At 43.0% G+C, this 23,197-nt stretch overlaps 1 protein-coding gene across 2 annotated transcripts in view; it reads right to left on the reverse strand.

Annotated features, from left to right (window-relative positions):
• The window catches only part of ADPGK (ADP dependent glucokinase), a 40,577-nt gene extending 26,525 nt beyond the window's left edge, over window positions 1-14,052 (reverse strand). The window contains exons 1-2 of one of the 2 annotated variants that reach the window (XM_036736031.1): window positions 13,741-14,052; window positions 5,427-5,652 (exon numbers count right to left, since the gene is read on the reverse strand). In XM_036736031.1, coding sequence (XP_036591926.1) covers window positions 5,427-5,652; window positions 13,741-13,964 — 450 coding nt within the window. In that variant the 5' untranslated portion in view covers window positions 13,965-14,052. The remainder of the gene's footprint in view (window positions 1-5,426; window positions 5,653-13,740) is intronic. The other variant, XM_036736032.1, reaches the window with a different exon arrangement.
• Between the last annotated feature and the right edge of the window lie 9,145 nt (window positions 14,053-23,197).

A 23,197-nucleotide genomic window follows, 5' to 3' on the forward strand; every position in this document is an offset into this window, starting at 1 on the left:
CAAAGTGAAGTGTGGGAACATACTAAATGTTTTCCCTCCCACCCAATCCCTCTTTTATAAATATTAAGAAAATATTTTCTCAGTATCTTTGTCTGACACCTTTGAACTAATCTGAATAACCTTATCAGTCTTTCTTTAATTATACATTCCAATAATATCCTGCCCAAAATTTTTTCCTCCTCTTACCGAAGGCCTAACCACTTCCTTTGAGGCAAAAAGTTTGGGAGGAACTTGGTCTTCTCTTTTGACAGAATTTGGGGGTGGGAGGAAAAGGAGGTAGTGAACAGGCAAGGAACTCTACACTGATTCACTCAAAATCAGCATTCTCTTACTTCCATCTGAAAAGGACAATCTTTTGAGTGGCTGAAAAGGGAAGGAATGGTTTTAGGAAGATGGTTCTCCAAGACTGCAAACTGTTAACTGAACTACCAACTAACATCTTAACTTATATTCAATCTTGACAGTAGAATTTTGTCTGCTGCCTGGAAAAGCGCCAAGTTGTAACTCCAAAAACCTTGCAAAGGAGATTTCCAAGGGCACTGTGATAGTTTAGGCTTTTCTTTCTCTAAGAAGAGAGGTTCGTGGAATTATTTAATTTAAAATGAATAAATAGTTTCTGGCAGGATTATGCCTAATACAGAGTGCAGAATTATCTTCCACAGAGAAAAGTGAGAGCAGAGCAAGGAAAATGGGACTTGGAGAGCAGGGAGTAAAGTGACTGAAGATAATGCCTTTTTAAATTCAGATCTAACCCCAGCAAATCCTTGTGATTTTAAGATCCTCTAAGATACTCTAAGACAAGAGTTCTAGTTAGCCTAGGGTCCATGAACTTGATGTTTAAAAATATTTTGTTAATATTATTTCAAGATGCTGCTCTCCTTTGTAATCCTATGTATTTTATTTTATGCGTCATGATTCTAAGAGATCCTCTGGTTTCATCAGACTACCAAGGAGTTCATGAAATAAAAAAGGTTAAAAACCTTTGCTCTAAAGAAAGAGCTTTTTTTCCTTTCTGATAACGTTGTATGTGAACACTGACAAAAATATAGATATCTGCCAAGCTTTTCAAATGAAAATTAAACTACTAAAACTGCAGTTTTGGAAATAGTCCAAAATGACAACTGATGTCAAAAGCAAAGGATTTGGCTTCCCTGGGGAATCCTGATAATTCTAAAGTAATAATAATAACAATAGCCAACACTTATATAGTGCCTACTATATGCTAGTTATTACCTCACTTGATCCTCATAACAACCTGGGGACTTAGGTGCTATTATTATCCCAATTTTACAGATGAGGAAACTGAGGCAATCAAAGGTTAAGTGACTTACCCGGGGTTATACAGATTTGAACTCAGATCTTGACTCCAAATAAGGAGCTCTATCCATTGCACTACCTAGCTGCCTAAGTGATTATTTGTTTATTACATTCAATCCTTCTAAATCTCTGATCTTAAAAAAAAAAAACTCTAATTAATCCTGGTCCATTTAATTCAACAAGCTTTTATTAAACACTTAATCTATGTAACACTCTAGACTAGGACCTAGGTGAAATAAGGTGCAGGTCTAGCTCTCAAGACAGGTCAAGTGAATGGAACAAGACACTACAAAAACAGTACTGGCATGAGGCAGAGTGTGATAAATGCAAAAGACATGTCCAGACCAAGTACTATGAGAAATCTAAGCAGGGAGATTATCCAGGAGGGCTTCATGAAAGGGTTGGTATTTGAGTTGGGCCTTCAAAGGAAGGGACAAGCTGAAGGAAGGAGGCTGAGCCCACTGCAAACACAGGGGATCAGCAGGAACAAGGCATGGAGAAGGGAGAGGAATGAAGGATAGTAAAGAGTTCATCTTGGTTTCAACACAGTCAAATATGGCTCATTTGAGAAGGAGACTACTATAAAAAGAGGTCAGAAGAGTTGGCTGAACTTCAATGATGGAGGGGCTTTAATGCTAAGGTAAGTACATTTAATTTGGTAGACAGAGGGGGAGCTACAGCATCAGGAGATAATGTTGTTCTTTAGTTGTAAGCTAGGTGAGTATTTGCTAGGGTTATCGTAAAGTGCAGTTTTTCTGGTTTAGGACAGGTTGGAATAAATGACCTCTAGTGTCCCGCCCAGTTCTTGATATTCTCTAAGCCTAGAGCTACGCTACTGGAAGAAAAGAACAGCAGCAGTAGTGAGGGTGAATTGGAGAGGATACTGGACCAGAGGGACCAGTTGAGAAGAGTTATAACAGTCTAAGCAAGAAATGAAGCTTGAACTAAGGTGGTGGTTGTGGAAATGAAAGTGTGAAGGGAAATATAATATTACGGATTTAACAACTGCTTTGACATTGGAGGGTGAATGAATAATCCAAGATGTCTTCAAGTTTCTAACTATGGGTCACTGAAAGAATGGTGATACACTATATCAACAGAAGTACAGAAGTGAGGGAGAACAAATTTAATGGTGGGGGAACATGTGATTTCAAATAGAGGCCTGGAACTGAGGAGAGCTTAAGGACAGATCCATTTGGGAGTTATTTGTAGAGAGGTAACAACAGAAGTCTATTACTTAGCCTTCTCTCTTCCAAGCTGACCATGTCCACATTCTCCAAATTATTTCTTTACAGTGAAATGAACCATTTAAAGCTCCTTGGGGGTAGGGATTGTTATGTTTTTGTCTTTTTATCTCTAGCACAGTTCTAGAACAATGTCATACATTGTTATGGTAATTAGGGCGGGACTTTTTTTTTTTTTGGCTGTTCTTCTCTTTTGGAATGCTAAGGCCATCAAGTGCCTTTAATAAGTCTTGCCTTTGTTTAAAGGGGGCAGGTAAAGTGGGACATTTTTTTGTTTTGGAGTGCTTCTCAGCACTGAGGTAATCAAGTACCTTTGATGAGTCTTGTCTTTCAAATGTAATGGCAAGCAAAATTCGACTTTTTGCTGTTGTTTGAGTGCTTCTCAGCACTGAGGCAATCAAGTGCCCCAGAGCCCTGAGATGTGTATATAAAAATCTGAGGTTGATGTTTTGTTTTAGGGGTACACTCATTGAAAGAGGTTTGGTGACCAGACTCTGGGTAGCCATTGAAGCAGCAGCACCCCCCTCCCCTTTGAAAACCCAGATGTTGGTGCTTCTCTCTGTTAGCTATGTATGTATTGTGATTTGGTCAGACAGATAAAAGCCTGTCTGTTGATCTGTTTGTAATTTCTGTTTGTACTTGCTCTGAGGTTCTGGGTGCTAGCTTTTCCTCCTGAACTAAGTGAATGGTATATATATGTTTAATTAAAGTAAAACTGTTAACCCCTTAAAGTTGCTTTCCTTAGAAAAGCAGATCAAAGGACCTGTGCTAGCAGCCCTTCTGTGTGCTGGTGTTATCGGCCTTGCACAGCCATAGTAGCGGCAAGCAGCATTGTTGTTACATACATATTCTACATGCTTTCAAGTACCTGTTGTGTTGAACTGAACTGGTACTTTAAAAAAGTTATTCCAAATTTAATAATAATAGCAAGCATGTATGTAGCACCTACTATGTGCTAGGCACTGCGCTAAGCACTTTACAAAGATTACCTCATTTGATTCTAATAATCATCAACAAGTAATAATCAAATAGGTGATAAAGAATAAAATCTTACATAAAACCCTTATTCATTTCTCTCACCCTCTGCCTTACTCCTTTTTACCAAGTTTCAGTCAGACACAGAGTAATCAGAAAGAAAAAAAAATCTTTTAAAGCAGAAATTCTTCCCCTTTTTTGTCACAGCCCCCTTTGCCAGGCAGTCTGGTGAAATTTGTGGAGCCTACATCAGAATAATGTTTTAAAATATATAAAACACATAGGATTACAAAGGAAAACAATTATACTGGTATATAGATAGTTATCAAACTATTTTATAGTTATATATAGTTATAAAATATATAGTTATAGATATACAACTGTTACATAGTTGTCTAAATATTTTTAAAAACAAGTTCATAGATTATAATTTAAGATCCTGTTACAGAGGATCTTAAAATCACAAAAATTTGCCATGGACGATACAGATTCAAAATGGGAGCAAGGGATTTCCCAACCCATAAACCTATTTAAAAATTTTGATTTAGAAGGGGGCTTAAGAAGGTACCTAGCCACACTCCTTTACCCAGGAAAATTAAGTGCTTTGTCCCAGGTCACACAGCAAGTTAGTGGAGGGAAAGGAAACTAGAATTCTGGCCACTTTACTATCTTTCCTACTACTCCCACCATTAACTAAATATGCAACCCTCCATTTGACATAACTAGCTTTTGAAATGACAGTGACCATGGGGAGATACAAAAGGGGGGTGGGAGGGTAGGGGGAAATCATATAGCTAAAAAATCTGTAAGGTGTCAGCACTAGCCATCAGGAAACCAGAAATTAGACTCTAAAAGATCTCTAGGTAATTTCCAGCTCTTATATTTTATAATTCTAATGAGGAACTTGCCTTAGCTTCAGAGAAAATCTGACATAAACAACCTCTTTTCAACAGAAGGTAAGATGACTTTCACAAAAAGCAAATGCCCAAGATGCCAGGACAATGTTCCCTTTTTTTATGAAGAGAAATACACATTGCTCCAGAAGGCACCAAACAAATGACAAACTTCTATCTACTCAACCCTAATTACACCAAGAGGCTGTTGTCCAAAGATTGCACAAGGGGGAAAATCCCCTGAAAAACAAGAAAATAAAAGACTGTGGGATCTAGAACTAGAAAGGTCTAGAGATTTTTGGACCTCTTTAATTTTTCATGAGGAAACTGAGGCCAAAAGGAGGTAATGTGAGTCACATGTTCACAAGACCAGGAGTGGCTGAGGCAGGATTTGAACATAGCTAAATCATAACACAAAGGCCATGAATCAGCCTAGTGCCACATGACTCGACTCTATCCCTAAATGCCCAATTCTCATGCCCACAACAAAGTGCATCCTGTCCTTACTCATCCCTGGCTTCTCTCCTTCCAGGTTCCGGAGGGAAACACACAACTATGAACAGTCACAAGGTACAGAGCATACACCTTAAAAGTGGTCTTATTCCTGAAGGAGAAGGCTCCATGGAGTCACCCTTATATACAAAGAGATTTGTATAAGCTGTTGTTAGTTATAATAAAACAAGGTCAGAAGGGGTTAGAACCTGAGTTTTGGTATCATGCGTATTTGGTGGAATTTAATAGCTGAGCCAGAAGCCTATCAATACACATCTTTAAAACAGAAATCTAACTAGTAACATATTAAGAAGCTGAATCAGGAAAGCCAATGGAAAGAGAGCAATGGGATTTATAAGAGATACAGGTACATATCTTGGAACTGGATTCCTTACAAGTGTATCAAGTATTACAAATAAATCCTGAGATCAAGAGACATGAGGCATCTTTCTAGTACTAAGCTGGAAGGGACCATTCACCCCAACAACCCAAAGGCGGAACAGACCTGGGCTCCTGGGAGGGCGGATGCGATCTGAGAGATGTTGTGAAAAGCCTCCTCATCACTGAAGAAGCGCTCAGCAGCTGCTCCCTTGCCCATGAAATGAATGAAGGCTTCTTGCAGTTCTTCCCTTGAATGTAAGACACTATGATCTTCCCCATTACCAGGACTGAGGCCAAGTGCTTGTAAGAGTTTCACTCCTGAGAGGACTACATCCACACAGGCATTGACTCTGAGAAAAAGAAAAAGATGTTGTAAAAAGAACTGTAATACCTAATATTTGAAAGTATTACAAAAGCGAAACATCTTTAAAGTCCCTTTCTTATATACAGAAGATTTGAAAAGGATCAGACCCCTAGACTTTATAGTACATGAATAGCCACCTATGATTTGTAACTGGGAAAAGAGTACTTCTTCTAGGCATTTACTCTATGTCTCAAAACTCATAAATCTCCTTGCTGCCCTGGAAAACTTATAGCCTCCCCCTCCCCCACAGCCATATCTGGTGACTACCTCTCCCAGATTGCTTTTTAGGAAAGCCCCAGGCTGCATGCACCTTACTCCCAACTCTCCCGCCATCTCCTGTTTGGGTGGAGAAGACTCCTTTTCCCTGAGGACCCTTTCTGTCCTCTATAATCTCTCTCCTCTTCCAGTTCTGAAACCAGTGGATGGGTTTTATCAATCAACTACCCAAAGGCTCCATGCACCATCACAGTAACTTTCCTAAAAAGTCCTTCCCCCACATACTCCCCTGTGTGTCCTGTCTTTCATTAGAATGTAAGCTCATTGACAACAGGGACCATCTTTGCTTTTGTAGTTGAATCTCTGGCACTTGGCACATATTAAACACTTTTCCATTCATCCAAATCCCCTCAGTTTGGGACAAATTTTTGTAATAATCATACAGAACACTAAAGCAGGTGCTCAGCATAAATGAATTAACACTTCACATATTCATTCCATACCAGCTGAGCCTACTCAGGAGTTGGGGAGTGTACCTCCTAGCCCACTATGAGTAATATAAAAGCAACAAGGTGAGAGATTTAATCTGGGGATAGACTATAGGAAAATCCTCTAGTAGAATCCCTTCATTTTCCAGGTGCGGAAGAAGAAGCCCAGAGAAGGGTAAATAACTTGTCTTGGTCACACAAATAGTTGATCCATGATTCACACCCAGGTACTCTGACTTCAGATTCTATTCTCTTTCCACTATGCCAACAGTTAAACCAGAGCTTCTGAGTTTTTCTGAACACCAAAAGCCAAACATTCAAGATGCTTATAAACTTACTATGGTCAGAAACCCACAAACTCCTAGTTGTAATCTGTCCAATTTCAGTTTCTATAGACCTTCTCTTCCTTTTTCAAGGCCACTTTTCCAAGAACAAAGATTTAATTATAAGATCTGCCAAAGCACCTCCTCAGAGCTCACCTCCCTCCACCCCAAGCGGTACTGCATCTTCTCTAATGAATTACAGTGCACCTCCCCAACAGGAATCTAAAAATGGCTAGGAGGAGGCTAAATCGTCTCAACTTAGACTACTTAGTTAATAAGTATAACCAAACGTCACAGGCTTTAATCAAGTTTTATGGCTTGAGACACTAAAAAAGTATAAACTCACTAATAAAGAAGGGCTGAAGGATTTGTTAAAAAAAATAAAGATATTGTAGTTATTTTGGTAATCTATGTCCCTCCCTACTTGAAAAAAAAAGTTGCTTTTTGGAGACTAACTGGATAGTTCTTCCTTGCCCTGAGCATTAATACATTTTTTTCAAACTCTAAGTTTACTCATCCAATCTTATTTCTGACTACTCCCCACTACACAATCTCTCATTCCCTCGTGCTGGTCTCCTTACTGTACCCCAAGCATGTCACAATAATCCCCGTCCCCACTCTTCATCCCCTCCAATATCCTCTTTGCCTATTAAAATTTAACTATCCCCTTTAATGTTAACTCATGCTTCATCTTTACTTTAATATAAAATTAAAGGACTGTGTATAGAACACAATTCTAGGCAAAAGGCAAGACAAAGTTTATATATGGCAGTGTCTTTGTGCTGACAGAGCTTATAGTTTGGTATGGGGATACGTAAATAACCAGAATACATAATAATACTATATTCAATACAGAAAATTACAACAAACATCATGGACAAAGTACTACACTCCTTGTCCCCAAGGAGACACCGAAGAGATATTGACAAGGATCAAATACAACTGCAACTAGACAATTTTAGGTAGAAAGCGCTAATGTCTAGGGCAGCTGTTCTTAACCTGCGGTCCTTGTTTTTAAAAAAATATTTTTATAACAGCATTTAATCTTACGTATTTTCTTTTATGCATTTAAAAATATGATTCTGAGCAGTCTTCCCTAGAGAGCCAAAGGAGTCCATGATACAAAAAATGACTAAGAACACCTGATAGGGGAATCAGGAAAGATTTCTTTTAGAAGGTGCTGCTGCTGCCACCGCCACCGCCGCCGCCGCCACCGCCACCATGCCTTGGTCTTCCAATTTTCCCAAATTCTTTTTCTTTTATCTTTTTCCTCCCTTCCCTGCTCCTTCCTTCCCATGGAGTGTTCTTAAATGTTAGCACTTAAGGGGTCTCAAATTGCTTCACTTACCTTAACCTAGTTTCCTGACCACAAACTCCTTGAGGACAAAGACCCCGACTTAACACTAATACTCAATTCTCCTGAGCAGCTAATAATTGCTGAGTGCAATACTGACTGCTTTCAAAAAAAAAGGCCACTGGAGAGCACCGCTGCTCTTTCCATTGGCTTTCCTGATTCAGCTTCTTAATGTTACTAGTTAGATTTCTGTTTTAAAGATATGTATTGATAGACTTCTGGCTCAGCTATTAAATTCCACCAAACACACAGGATACCAAAACTTGGGTTTTAACCCCTTCTGACCTTGTCATACACACAGACACACACTTAGTATCTGTGTCTAGGATGGAGCATCATACACTGGAATTCCTCAATAGGGGTTTGTTGACCAATTAAAATCTTGGGTTCACTGCTTTGGTTCTCTCCACCTCACAGAGCATAGGAATGAAATGACAGAAAGATCTGTCTACAATTCTTACAAATGTCTTACCTCCCACTCATTAGTCAATTCTTTGCAATCTCTCTTCCAAACAACTCTCTCCCAATCCAATGCCTTTTCTCAGTTTTCATTGTACTCGGTTTCTGGAGCTTTTGATGGTTGAGTACTTCTCTCACAGACACAAATTCTGGTGGTTTGAAATCACTCTCCCCAAAATTACCAATCCTCTCTTAATTGCTAAGTCTAATGTACTCTTCTCATCCTGATCTCTCCTTGATCACTCTGCAGCCTTTGAAACAATTGCTCAGCTCCTTCTGGATGCTCTCTCCTCTAGGTTTTCCTGACACTGTTTTCTCCTGGTTCTCCCATCTGTACCACCTCTTTGTCCTTGGTCTCCATGCATGCCCATTAACTGTGAGTGTCCTCCAAGGCTTTGTCTTGAGTCTTCTTCTCCTTTCACTGTACATAACCTCACTAGATCTCATCATATCCCATGGGTCCAATTATCATTTCTATGAAGATGCTCCCTAGATCTGTCAGGGGCACCACAATCCTCCCAGTCACCCAGACTCACAACTTCAGTGTCATCCTTGATTCAACACTCACTCACATCTAACATACAAGTTGTTGCTAAATCTTGCAGTTTGTAGCTTTACAACATCTCTCATAGAGATCCCCTTTGCTCCACTCATTTTAATTTAATTAATAAATATTAAGTGCCTACTACATGCCAGGCACTGTGCTAAACACTGCAAAAAAGACAGTCTTTGCTCTCAAGGAGCTTACTATCTAAAGGGTATAGTTATACCACTCCAGTTCAGGCCCTCATCATCTCCTGCCTGGACTACTGAAAGAGTCTTCTGATTGGTCTCCCTGGCTCCAAGTCTCTTCTCATGCCAATCCAGCCTCCACTCAGATAACAGTGGGATTTCCTAAAAATTAAGTCTGAGCCTGTCACTCTCCGGCTCAAGAAGCTCCAGGATTCAATAGAAATACTGTTTGGCATTGAAAGTTTTCCATTCCCTTCCTACCTTTCCAACCTTTTTATACCTGATTTCCCCTCCACATAGTCTATATGATCCAGCTACCCTTTCTTACTGGGTCTTTGCACTGGCTGACCCCCTCACCTTCATCCCTTAGTTTCCCTGGCTTCCTTCAAGACTCAGTTCACACTCATTCACATCCAGTTGCTAGTGCCTTCCCCTTTCAGGTTAGCTTTGTCTACTCTGCGTAGATCCTGTACATACCTAGTTATTTACATGCTATTACCCAATTGGAACATAAGCTCCCCAAAGGCAGGGATTTCATACCCTCCACTTTCTGTGCTTGGCACATAGTAAGAGCTTAAAAAATAGCTGCTTACTGACTGGCTTCAGTAAGATATTACTCTCTTGCTTCTCCTAGTATCTGACTCCTTTCTCAGTCTCTCTTGCTAGATAGTCACACTTCCACCCAGCCACTAAGTGAGGAGCTCCCCTAAGACCAACACAGACTCTATTCTCTTACCCTTTCCCTTGGTTAAATGATCATCTCTTGTCAAATCTCTTTAAGTCTCACCAAACTCTAAGACCACCATATCACTAACTGCCAGCCAGACATTTCTACACGAAATGTTTGGTGGGCATCCCAAACTCAACATGACTTTTTTATAGATGGAAAAACTGAATTAAGCAACTTATATAAAGTCACATAATTATTGGGAGCTGCACCCAAAATTCAGTCTTCTAACTTTAGTCTAAGACTCCTTCCAATATACCATGTTGTTCCTCCCCAAACCCAAAATTTTGATGAATTAAATTCTGTATTCTCAGCACATCTGATGGCAAAGCTTATGGTATATGATATGGGATATAAAGGAGTATGGCTTTCTTCACAGAAATCCTTTATACTGCTCTCATATTAGAGGACTTCAATATCTATGCTGACCCCCTCTCAAATACCCGAAGTTCCCAGTTTCTCAGTCTACTCAGTGACCACCACCTACTTCTTCATTCTAGCTCAACTACACATAGCCAGGACGCGTCAGAAGAAGGACTTGAACCCAAGTCTTTCTGACTCCAAAGCCAGCTTTCTCCACTACACGACAGCTGCCTCTTTAAAGCTGTAAGACAGGCCCAACCCCTCTCCCCCCAGGCTCTTTTGAAACATTTTACAATTATTTCTGCAATACCTGACAAAACCTACCAGGTTAATTTCACAATGTAACCCTACCACACGAAACTGGTTTCTCATATGTATATAATTCAACAACTAAGGTAAACACTAGGGATGAAAAAATGAAAAACGAGGGTCTCTACCCTCAAGAACCTTACAATTTAAGAGAGGAGTTGGATGTGACATTTATCCACACAGGGTAGGGCAGGATAGGGAAAAGTGCTTTAGAAAAAGTTGAGAAAAGCTCCCTTTCCCCAGATCACAGAGCTAAAAGAGACCTCGGAGGTCACCAGACCTAACTTCCTCATTTTACAGATAAGAAAACAGATTTGGGAGACGGGTAACTTGCCCAAGGTCACAAAGATGGTGTCAGATTTTGGATCTGAACCAGCATCCCCTGACTCCAAATCTAGCTCTTCATACTGTGCAGCCCTGTCTCTTTTGTCATTTAATTATTTTTCAAATTACTAAAACGACAAGAACCTACACACAATGGCAATTTCCACGCGGACCCAGGAATCAGTGGCAATCAGTCAAACAAGTCTAGGCTAAGGAGGTCCCCTACAAGCTTCCTGAGGAGCCTGGAGTGGTGGAGAGAAGTCCTGTCTCAAAGTTGGGAAGCTCTGGATTCACGTTCTGCCTGGCATCCTAGCTGCGTTGCGGGAAAACCACTTAACTTCTCAGAAAACTCTGAGATTAAATTACAGTTACCTGCAGATCAAAGAGGGAAGTATATGAGGCAACACAGATTCAGATACCTCTCCCTATCCTGCCCCTCCCCAAAATACAAAGTACTTTCCTTACAATTCTAAGAATGAAGTAGTAGAGCATCATCTCCATTTTACAAAGAAATTGAGGTGCAGAGAGCTGAAGTAACAGTCAAGACTGCGGACTCAAAAGAATGGGTGTGGGAGGATATGTTAAGATAAAGCAGGCCAGAAGTGGAGGACAGGGTCTCAATACTTTTTATTTTGTCAGTAAAGCAAGACATAGAGACCTGACCAATAAGTATTTCCAATGACACTTCTGAACAATAAATGGCATGGAAGCTATAATTTATAACACCTGAGGCTGGCTCAGCAATCTTGTCTAGGAGGCAGTTTACTTTGGTGTCTAGAAGCAGATTTAAAGTAAATATGAAAGCTGTGACCCCAACTCACTTCAACCATGATAGTTAAACTTTGAAAGTATACATAAAAGGTTTCTGAACACTAAGATACTGTACAACACAGACATTGGTACAACTGAAGGATGGGAAATTGTGTCTGCAAGTGAAATGCAAATTACCAAAGGCTTTCCTTGTCACATTAGTGTGGGAGGCAAGTAGTAACATTTTAACAGGATTTTATCGAATCAAAGAATCACAGAATTTTCAAGTTGGAAGGAATTTCCGTGGCTTGCTACTCTAGCTACTCTAACTCGTACTGAAAAGAATTCCCTATTAGTTCCTTACTACAACACTGTTGTTTGTCCTTCATTTTCAAAGAGGAACAATGACATCACAGAGTGATGTCCTGACTTGGAGGTGAATCAGATTTAAGTGAGCCAGAGCTGCAGAAAGTTGTCAGCCTCTCTCTTCCAGAGTAACAGGTCAGTGGCAAGACAAAAGTCAAGATAACTGGCACTGGGATGCAGTGGATGACCTGGGCATCTGTGACGTTTGACTATGCTCTAACTGAGTTCCAGAGCTCTTGCTTCATCTCCCTTCATGGCCTTGGAACAAATCAGTCTCAACCGCCCATTCTGCCAGGAGAGGTCTTCACATGCTTGGGGTAGACATTCCCCTAACTCAACAGTGGATTTGTGGCCCAGGCTCAACCTGGTTTAACCTGTTTACTGGGGTATGACCACTGTCCATGGTTCTTAGAGCCATGGGAGAACAAGATGACAGTGACACCAAAGGTGAATGACCAGGCTCAGCAGCCCTCATCACAGGGGTGCTAGTCCTCCCAGAACACCCGGTACACCTCCATACATGACATTACCCAACAACTCATTTCATTTTCTTGAAAGCCTCTAATGAAAAGAAAGACATTCCACTTTTGGACAGCTCTAACTGGTAGGATTTTTTTTTCCCCACTGACAGTCTCAAGACTAAATTTTGCCTCCTTGTAATTTCCATCCATTGTTACATTGTTAATTCTTTTTCTACATGGCTCCCCTTCAAGCATCTGTAGGCAACTATTTGGTCTCTGTCTTTGTTTCCCAAACTATACACGTCCAGTTCTTTCAAGTGACCCCTACGTGACACAGATTCAAGACCCTACAAGCTCTGGTGCTCTTGCCTGCACTCATTCCAGCTTATCAATGTCTTTTAATTAAGAGGCCCAGAACTGAACACAATCCTCAGGACAGTCTCACAGGCAGACTCTGGAGGGACTATCACTCTCTTATTCCTTAAAGTTATGCCTCTGGTAAGGAAGCCCAAGGCCCCATGATCTATTTGGCTACTACATCACTGTGCTGACTCATTTTAAGTTTGTCATAACCCCCAAATCTTTTTTCAAACTCTCATCTAATTTGCTTTCTCCCCTCCTCCCCCCCCCATCCTGTACCTGTGAAGTCGATTTCGACTTTTTTGTTTTACATTTCTAAGTGTTTTGTTGTTCTCCTTGGGGAAGGGAGATAAATTTACTTTTATCTTCCTCTAAAATGAAGCGTATCCTTTTGCAAAAGGAAAGGATCACAGGTAATCCCGCAAAGCGCACAGCTGGCACTGGACTGGCGTACATCTAGGTGCCCGGCAGGAGGATGGGTGTCTCAGCTCTGGATGGCCACAGGGCACCATCTTTGACGGGTGGCCCCCCCAAATGACCAAAGCCCTCACTTCCTCTAAGGAGCAGCTCGCCACTAGGGGATACACCCTCCCCCCACCACACGCACCCCCTCCTACAACACACATCCCCCCATCACACACAACCCGCTCCCCAAACCCCCCGCCCCAATCTCCTTCACACACGCACAGTGACCAGACCCATGACACCCTCTGTGGGAACCTGGAGACCCGGGGGAGAGGGGGCTTCCTGCATGGGGGGGCGGTGATGGCGGCGGGGGGGGCCCTTCAGGCCAGCCACCCCACTCACACACACGGGAGTGAGCCCTGCCCCGCCGCACTCACCCCACGGCCACGCGGCTCCACGGCCGCGCGGGGCGCACGATGAGCGTCTCCCAAGCCGCCGCCAGCCGGCCCTCGGCAGAGGTCCCCCCGGGCGACGGCGCCCTGAGCACGGGGCCCCAGAGCGCACGCAGCGCCGAACCGGGCAGCTCGGGCTGCAGCACCAGCACGCAGCCGACGGCCAGCGCCAGGAAGCCCGCGCACGCCGGCCCGTTCCACATAGCCATGACGGCGACGGCGGCGGCGGCCACCGGCGCTCCTCCGTCAGGCTGTCGGCCTGGAGCGGCGCTTCCGCATCCTGGCGGCGCGCCTAACGTCATCACGCACGCCACGTCAGCGCCCAGGGCCGCCGCCCGCGCGCGCCCCCTCGCGGCTGCCGTCGGCAGTTGTTCTGCAGGACCCGGACGGGGGGAGGCCGACGGGGAATCCCTTCCTTCCCGGGCCAGCCTGGCCGCGTCCCTCAGGACCTGCGGCTCCTCAGCTCTAAAAGGGGCCCCGCCTGAAAGGGCTCTGAGGCTGTATCCTCCCAGCTGGTCAGCGGGTGCAGCCCTCTCACATCGCAGCAGAGGAAACTGAGGCCCAGGGAGGTCTTCGGTGTAGGGGGGGAGGGGCGGCAGGGGCCGAGCCTACCTCGGCTCTGACCTCTGACCCTGCCGACTCCCACCGGCTTTAAGAGGACGAGACTCCTCCCTCCACGGAGCCTAGAGTCCACACGCAGTATGTCCTCGCGCCCTGCGAGCTCCCGGGAGCCGAGGCCCGAGGGTCACGCGGGGAGGGGAGGGGAGGGGAAACGGGCCAGTGTCAGCGCCCCGACCCCCCCCCCCCAATCCATAGATTATGATGTAACTTACACAGCACAGTATGTTATTATAATAGTAACAGTATCAAATGTTAACATTTACAGAGGGCCTACTGTGTGCAGGCACGTGCTAAACGCTTTACAATTCTTAGTCGATCCTCACAGCAACCCCGAGAGGTAATTATCATTATTATCCCCATTATACAGATGAGGAAACAGACAAACTGCTTAAGTGACTTGCCCAGGGTCACACAGCTAGTAAATGTTTGAGGTTGAATTTGAACTCAGATCTTCATGATTCCAGGCCCAGGGCCACATCCACTGAGCCATCTAGATAGTAATATATGAATACACAAAATGTATTATTAACATCAATTATCTATTACTGTGTATATATATATATATATATATAATATCTATGTATAGGAGAATTACACATACATAGATATGTATGTATATATATATAATTTCTAGATATAACTATCCCCCATTAGAATGTAAGCTCCTTGATGACCAGACTGTTTTAGGCTTTTTTTGAAAGCAGCTGTGCAGTGCCTGCCACATTAGATGCTTAGCAAATACTGGTAGATTCATCAGTTAATTGATTGCTTTTATTTTCTGTATCTAAAGGTGTGTTCTCATCCACCAATCAAATCCCTCTCAGCTCTAGGCCCCACCTGTTTGGCAAATTCTCCTTCAGTCTTTTCCAGGCTGTTTCTCATTGAATCACCTTTAAGAAAGCCATTAGTTTAAAAACTCCAGGAGTTGTTTATTATTATTTATCATTCCTATTTCTTTAGCTTTATTTCAATATAATTGGTTTTCTTTGCAATCCTCTGTATTTTATTTCGTGCACTTAAAGATACCATTCTGAGGAGTGTCCATGGGCTTCGGCCAAAGGTCAAAGAGATTCATGACACTCAGAACATAAATCTTGCTTTAGAAACTTGTTCACCAAAGCCACCATACAGAGCCTATTAGCATTAGAGCAATATGTGCCTTTGGCAGTTAGGGGTCGCAGTGGCTGGAGCAGGGAGCCTGGAGGCAGGAAGACCTGAGATCGTTCCCAGCTTAGGACAATCACTTGGCGGTGTGATCCAGGGCAAGTCACTTTACTTCCGTTTCCTTCAGCTTCTTCAGTTGTAAAATGCGGATAACAGTAGCTCCTACCTACCCTCTTGTTGTGAAGAATTAGAATAGTATTTGTAAGCACTAAGCACTGGGAACATAGTAGAGGTACCAAACTAACAAATGCTAGTTACTAGCTTTCACTCATTATCCAGCTCACATTCAGTTCCTGATCCAAACCCCCAAACAAGAGGGAGAAAAACATTCCGAGATTTCAGGTCCTGGAACTCCAGCGAGGATCTGAGCACAGAGCAATTCGCTCAGGAACAGGTGTGATCCTCTCGGGGTGTTAGACTCTCAGGACATGGGGATCTTATTTATCCCACCTTTTCCTGGCTCCTTCATTGGTTTTCTTCCTCCTTTGATATCTGATGTGGCCACTGAGCCTTTATTTTGTTGTTTGGTCGTTTTCAGTCATGTCCTACTCTTTGTGACCCTGTTTGGGGTTTTCTTGGCAAAGATACTGGAGCGGTTTGCCATTTCCTTCTCCAGCTCATTTGACAGATGAGGAAACTGAGGCAAACAGGTGAAATGTCTTGTTCAGGGTGATACAACTACTAAGTGTCTGAGGCTGGACTTGAACTCAGGTCTTCCTGACTCCAGGGCCGGCACTCTATCCACTGCAATCAATCTCCCTTTGAAGGTAAAAGGCAGGAGAGACTCAAGCCCCATCACCATTGCCTGCCCTCCCTATCCCAGCATCCTTTCTTTCAAATGACCTGTATCTATCTCTTGTCACGTATGCCAGTGTGTTCTGAACTCTGGGCATGCTCGTCAGTGATTGGCTGGAACACGTCTGTTCCCTAACCCATGCTGCACAATTATATGCTGATGAGTAGGAAATAATAGTTTTATATGTAGATAGTGACCAGACTACACACACAGGCATTTGACAGAGTGTGGGGCACGCTGTCTAGGACAGGCAGTGAGGTACAAGGAAAAGAACTCTGGCTTTGGAGTCAGAAGGTCTGGGTTTGAATCTTGATTGCTGCCTGTGCAACCTTAGACAAAGTCACTCGGCCCTTCTGGGCTTCATGTACTTGGTCTATAGAATTAGTGGGTTGAACTGAGGAAGGTGGGGTGGGAAGGGACATAGATAATTATTAAGTAACACCTATGTAGCAGGCATTGTGTAAAGCACTTTGCAAATGTTATTTTATTCTCATCTCATTCATAGTTCTAGAGTTACTATCCAATGAAGTGGTAGTAGCAGTACTGGTGACAGTAGTAGCAATCCCGTATATCATCTCATGTCCTCCAGAGGAGTGTGTTGGTAGGCATAATGGACTCCTTAGCACTTAGTTCAACAAGTACCCTTGAATAGTTTGGCTTTTGTTCCATCTGAGTAATTTAGTGTATTTCGCTGAGCCTTACTAAGTGCTAAGCCCCAGGCTCAAACCCCTATTAGGTATAAAACCTTAGTGGGTGTGGATTGGCAACTAAGGTAGGGCCCAAGGTGGGGCTAACTCCAGGGAGGGCCTAGTTTACATGTCTGGGAGAGCAGAGGCTTTTAGACCAGTGAGTTTAAGTCTGCCTCTTTGTGACAATTCTAGGTCACGTGGGTGAGTCGCATGTGTGACTCACCCCTGACGCTGAAAAAGATATAAAAACCAGGGGTTGGCTGTCTGTTCCTTGGAGTTCTTTGCCGCAGCAGTGGTGGCGGGTGACTCTGGGCCATCCCTTGTTCTGAGCTCCCGGGCTGAACCTAGATGTTGGTAACTATGAATCTGTATTGGGTCTGTCTGTTGATGTTTGTAATTTGTTTGATTTTGTTCTGAAGTTCAGGGTGCTGGCTTTTTCCCCTGAACTAAGTGAATGCTGTCTGTATGCTGAATTAAAGTAAACTTGTCAACCCCTTCACCTTGCTTTCCTTAGTTAAGCAGATCAAAAGAACCTGTGCTGTTGGCAGCTTTCTGGGTGCTGGCTGTGGGTGGATCTTACACCCCCACAGAAGCTGCTAGCTGGATTGTTGAAACAAGGAGGTGGGTTCAACTGCCTCCTGTTGCTACCCCGTAAATTGCTTACCATAATCTGCCTTTCCCCAAAGCCCCCATGGCGTTAAGGGCCAATACTCTGAGTGGGAATCATCCCTCTCACCCCACAAATGAATTGTACCCACAGCAGAACTCTACTCAGCACTCTGCCTCCAACACCGAATCTCTCCCCTCACCTAACTGAAATCTTGTGTAGCTTTTGGCTAGTTATGAATCTGCTGGTCATAAACCCAATCAGCTGATTGATTCCTGGTAACCATGCTGGATATTCATGGCCAAACAGACACACTGTCCTGGAGTTCCCCCAGAGTAGGAATATTGGACATCCTCGTCTGTCAATCCTGCCTAGGATAATTCCCTCAGTCAGTGCAGACATAATGGATTGGGAGATGCCATCATGCCTCTTGGAATTATCTAGCCCTACTTTTTGACCTGGAATTAGCCAGCTATTGACAAAATTACAGACACAAGCAGAAAACTCCTGGCATGTGCTCCTGAGTAATCTCTGCTATTCAATTGGCATCTCCAGTGGCTCTGACTGCTTGGGTTTGTTACCCAAATCCACAGTGCTGTTGGATCAGATGCAGCTGACCACACTAATGTCTGCCTGCTGGCGCCTTGCCCAGCCATTCTTCCCTATGATCTCCTGATAATGCCCGTGTGCTGCAGCAAATGCTGGCTATGTGTGTGGTCTGTTTGAGGGTTAGGGTGCAAATGGGGATTCTGGAGTGAATCAAATTCATTATCTTTTTTCTGCTTCCTCTTTCCAGGGATCACCTAGGTCATCCTTTTTACATTGCCCTAACTCTGGGCCGACTCATATATAACCTAAAGAGGAGGGGAATAAGTGGGATGGGATTCCTTGGGAAGTTTGGGGTTCCCCCTTATGTGAGGGGGAGAATGGATAGCTACTTGTCTGAGATGTTGGGAGGGGAAGTCTCACTGGAGTATGGGTTATACAAGATGAGCCTTCCAACTACCACATGGTTACTTGTTTGCACACACAGGTACATATGTGTCAGCACAGGAGAATGGCTATTTCTAGTAAAATATATAGGCTCCAGAATCAGGATAGACTTAAGAAACATAGAAGTCCCATTTACCACCAGGTAAAAACTAAATTATTCCTGTCTCACCACATTCAACCAGCCTCTTTATGCTTTGCACTTACGGTCTCTTAACTGTTTCTTGGGGTGGTAGTTGGCTCCTTTCAGCACTGACTACGCTCAGTCCATGCTGGCTAGTTCAGCAATCAGTGAACAGGAAATATACATCAGTACTTTAATAGACCTATCCCGGGAAGGTATTGGAGAGGGGTCTCCTCAGAGGTAGCTAAATCTTGCAAACAGGAAACTTAAGTAGAAGCCAGCTCAGAGGAAGGAAGGAAACAAGCATATATTAAGGGCCTACTATGTGCCAAGCACTGTGTTAAATATTTTACAAATATCTCATTTGATTCTCACAAGAACCCTGGGAGGTAGGCACTATTATTTATTTTACATTTGAGGAAACTGAGGCAGACAGAAGTTAAGTAACTTGCCCAGGGTCATGTAGCTAGTAAATGTCTGAAGCTGGATTGGAACTCAGATCTTCCTGACTCCAGACACAGAGTTTACTCTTTGAGCCACCTAGCTGCCTCTAGTGACTGACGATGTCTGGCCTGAAAGAAGAAAAGGCTCAAGGGGGAATATGTGTTTTCTAATATTTGAAGAACTGTCAAGTGGAAGAGAGATTGGGCTTGTTTGGTTTGGCCTCAGATGGCATGACCAGGAGCAGTGGGTAGAAGTTGAAAAAAGGCAAATTGAGGCTTGCTATCGGGCAAAACTCCTAATAATAACAGCTGTTCAAAAATGGCTGGCTCCCTCAAAAACCTTCAGGAAAGGTAGGGCGTATTTGTTGGACAGTGGGGATTCCTTTTGGCTTTGCATTGGAATGGAAGGCCCTTGAGAGCCCTTCAGTCTATCACATTCTATAATGATGTGGCCAGAGATGTCTGTGCCCTGGATGTCTTAAGTGTCCTCCCAAGTACTTCATGGATTTACCAAGGCAGATTTTTTTCAGGTGTCCTTTGTGTCAGGAGGCGGGGATGAGGAGGGAGAGCATCCCAGGTTTGGGGGACAGCCAGTGGGAAGGCACAGAGTCAAAAGATCAAAAGATCACATTTGAGGAAATGCAAGGATACCAGCGTGGCTGGATCATTGGGTATATGGAGGTTAGTTAGACGTAAGAAGAATGAAAAGGTCTCTGCAACCTTGGGGACCATTCCCTCACCCTCCAAAACCACCAAGTCGGTGACCTTTTTACTTGAGATTTCCCCTGCCTATTGTCAGCATCTTAAAACCTCTGACTGCCACAGTCTCTTGAACTCTGGCATGACTGCTTGAGGGAATCGGACCGGGCTACAAAGGTTGTGCGGCCATCGTAGACTTTGTGATAGGGCACCATCAATATTCTCTTTGTCTTAAGGACTTGAGCAGCCTTCACAGTATTTCACTCCATAAGATTCACCCCAGGGCCACACAAGAAACAGGGAAATATAGCACAGAAACAGCAAAATCCACCGGTAGCCAAATCCCCTAGAGGTATGATGCTGTTACTCCCAGATGTCTCATCCAACTCTCTTCTTCTTCTTACCAACAGCAAAAAGCAGCTCTGCAGAATGAGGGTCAGATTTCAGCTCATTCTGCTTTTATAAGGTGGCTTCAGATAGCCTCAGAGGAAGGGGGAGGTTAGCACCCTCATCAGGATTATTAGCACCAGCCCTTGCTTTGCCTCACCGATCGGTGGCTGGGCTCTTGTCCATGATGATGGTTACTTCTTCTACTAATGGCCATGGCAAACTATTTTCATTGCTTTGTTACTGTGTTGCGTTTGTTTATTTTGTGCTCAGTGCAGACAGGAGGCCCTTTAAGAAACATTTATGTCAGGATTAAATATACTCAAAATGAGAGTAAAAGAGATATTCAGGCTCTAAAAGTCTATGAAGGTGTGTGGCTTCAGAGCACAGGTTTTCAAATGTAATAGTTGTGGGGTCTGTAATATTCCTAGGTAACCTCTCCCCACTCCAGCTGCTAATGCATGCCTCCTGTCTCTCCCCACAAATGACCTTGTATTTTCTTTGTATAAATTTTCTGTATGCTTATGTGAGCACGTGTGGGCTCCCTTGGGTGGAATGCAAGCTCTGTGACAATAGGGACCATTTCATTTTTTACCTTGGTATTCCCAGTGCCTAGTACAGTACCCAGTATACTCTGGGTGCTCAATCATACTTGCAGATTGATTCATTTTTCAGGGATGAGGAGATCTGTTTAGGTACCTGGAGCCTCTCAGGCAATCAGTCAATAAATAGGAAAGGAGCAAGCACCTCCTAGATCCCAGGATCGGTGGATTTAAAGTTAGAAGAGGGATGATTTAGTCTAACTCTCACTTAGAAAGGAAAATACTATGAATTCATTTGATTGAAGTTTCTTTAAATTTGGCTGACAAAAGTTTCTTTGTCACAATAAGACATACCAAAAGACTTCGGCTGCTTAATTTGTACCCAGTTCTTCCGGAAAAGCAATTCTCTGGAGGTGAATCCACTAGAATAGAGACTGATGCTTTTCTTTCATCAGTTGAGGATGGAACTTGTGATCACAGGTTCTTGGGCAAGCAGAAGGTGTTAATGAGTATTTCCAGGAGTGACAGGGAGGTGCTGCATAGCAACTCTGCTTTTGCATCTATTAAAAAAAATTGTTTTGAAAGGGGACTCCCTGATTTCAATTCAAATGAAAAAACATGTATTAAGCACCTACTATGGACAAAGGCTTTGTGCTCAGGGAGGGGGCCAGAGAGGACTGTTTGTCCCCCAGTGTTTTGCGGTCCTGAAACTCCAATAAGATCCACTTCAACAGACATTTTACTCTTCTTGGATAGGTGGATTATGCATGTGCATTGAGGCATAAAGTCTTATTGATGCAAGCAGACCTCTGAAGAAAGGTTCAAGGCCCTTGATTTATTGAGCCTGGAGAGAGAGGTCTGTGAGATCATTTCACAATGGTCATCAATCCCAGGGCCCTTTTTCAAAGGAGAGCAGCTATGTAGGCTGCTTCCCCTTTTAGGATGAAACGATATTCATTTAAGCTATAGCATGGTAGGCTAGGTATAGGGAAGGCCACCCAGATAACACTTTTGAAAATTGGGATGGATTTAAGGAAGGGTACCAAGTGCCTGTTTTTAGAACATCTTTATTTCTTTGTTTTTAGCACAAACTATTAGATTTAAAACATTCTTTTACATCCTTTATAAGAATACAAAAAAGAGCATAAACAAAGGATTACATTTAAATAAAAACTGAGAGTACAAAACAGTATTTCTTGACATAGAGCCAGAATTTATATAGTACTTTAAAGCTCACACTTCTTATGTGCCCTTTACATATGCTGTCTCATTTGATCCTTACAATGACACTGTGAGAGGGGTGCTATTATTATCCTCATCTTACAGATAAGGAAACTGAGGCACAGAGTGCTTAAGTGACCTGTCCAGGGTCACACAGCTAGTAAGTGTCTGAAAACCAAGGTTTTCCTGATTTTAGGTATCATACTCTCTCCACTGCATGGTCTAGATGCCTCTATTGCTGAGATGTCTTTAAAGGGAGGATAAATGTCCCCTCCAAACGCAAACACGAATGCCTGATCCTCATCTGCTCTCTGGAATGATTTAGAAGTCCTTTGGTCCAAAATGAAGTGAACCAATTCCCTTAGCAAGGTCCTTTCTGATTCTATGAATCTCTGTGTTTATTCATCTGTCCTTTTGGTTTATAAATACCATGAAACTGGAGACCGCATAATAATAATAGTGATAGTAGGTCACATTTAGATGGTGCTCGGCAAAGTAATAATCCCATGAAGTGGGTAACGTGTGATTATTCCCATTTTAGAGAAGAGGAAGCTAAGGGTTCCTCAGAGAGATTAAGCAATTTGCTCAGGGTCACCTCGCTGCCAGGTCCTAGGTTTCTCCTGATTCCAAGTGCACATTCCACTACAACAGGCTGGGTTTTCTTTCCTTTCTGTGCTGAGAAAATCTCTCATGTATCCCTAGCAGGTGTTCAGTAGAGATCTGATTTCATAAGAATTTATTCAGATCCTAGTATATGCCTTATATACAAGATATAGCATTACATATATGACATAAATATGGAGAGAGAGATGCAGTATATAGATACCTAAAATCAAGAAAACCTCAGTTCAAATCCTACCTCAGACACTTACTAGCTGTATGACCCTAGGCAGATCACTCAGCCTTTCTGTGGCTCAGTTTCTTTATCTGTTAAATGGGGATAATAATCGCACCTACCTCACAGGGTTGTTATGAGGATCAAATGAGACAACATATAGAAAGGACACACACACATATGCACACATCCCATGGTATAGTGGACAGAGGGGGGCCAGGCTTGAAAATCAGGAAGTCTTAGGTTCGAATCCAATCTCTATGTGACTCTAGGCAAATACATTGGTGGCAGCTAGGGGACTTAGTGGGTAGAATATTGAATTCA

The sequence above is a fragment of the Trichosurus vulpecula genome, chromosome 8 (assembly GCF_011100635.1).
Source record: "Trichosurus vulpecula isolate mTriVul1 chromosome 8, mTriVul1.pri, whole genome shotgun sequence".
NCBI lineage: Eukaryota > Metazoa > Chordata > Mammalia > Diprotodontia > Phalangeridae > Trichosurus > Trichosurus vulpecula.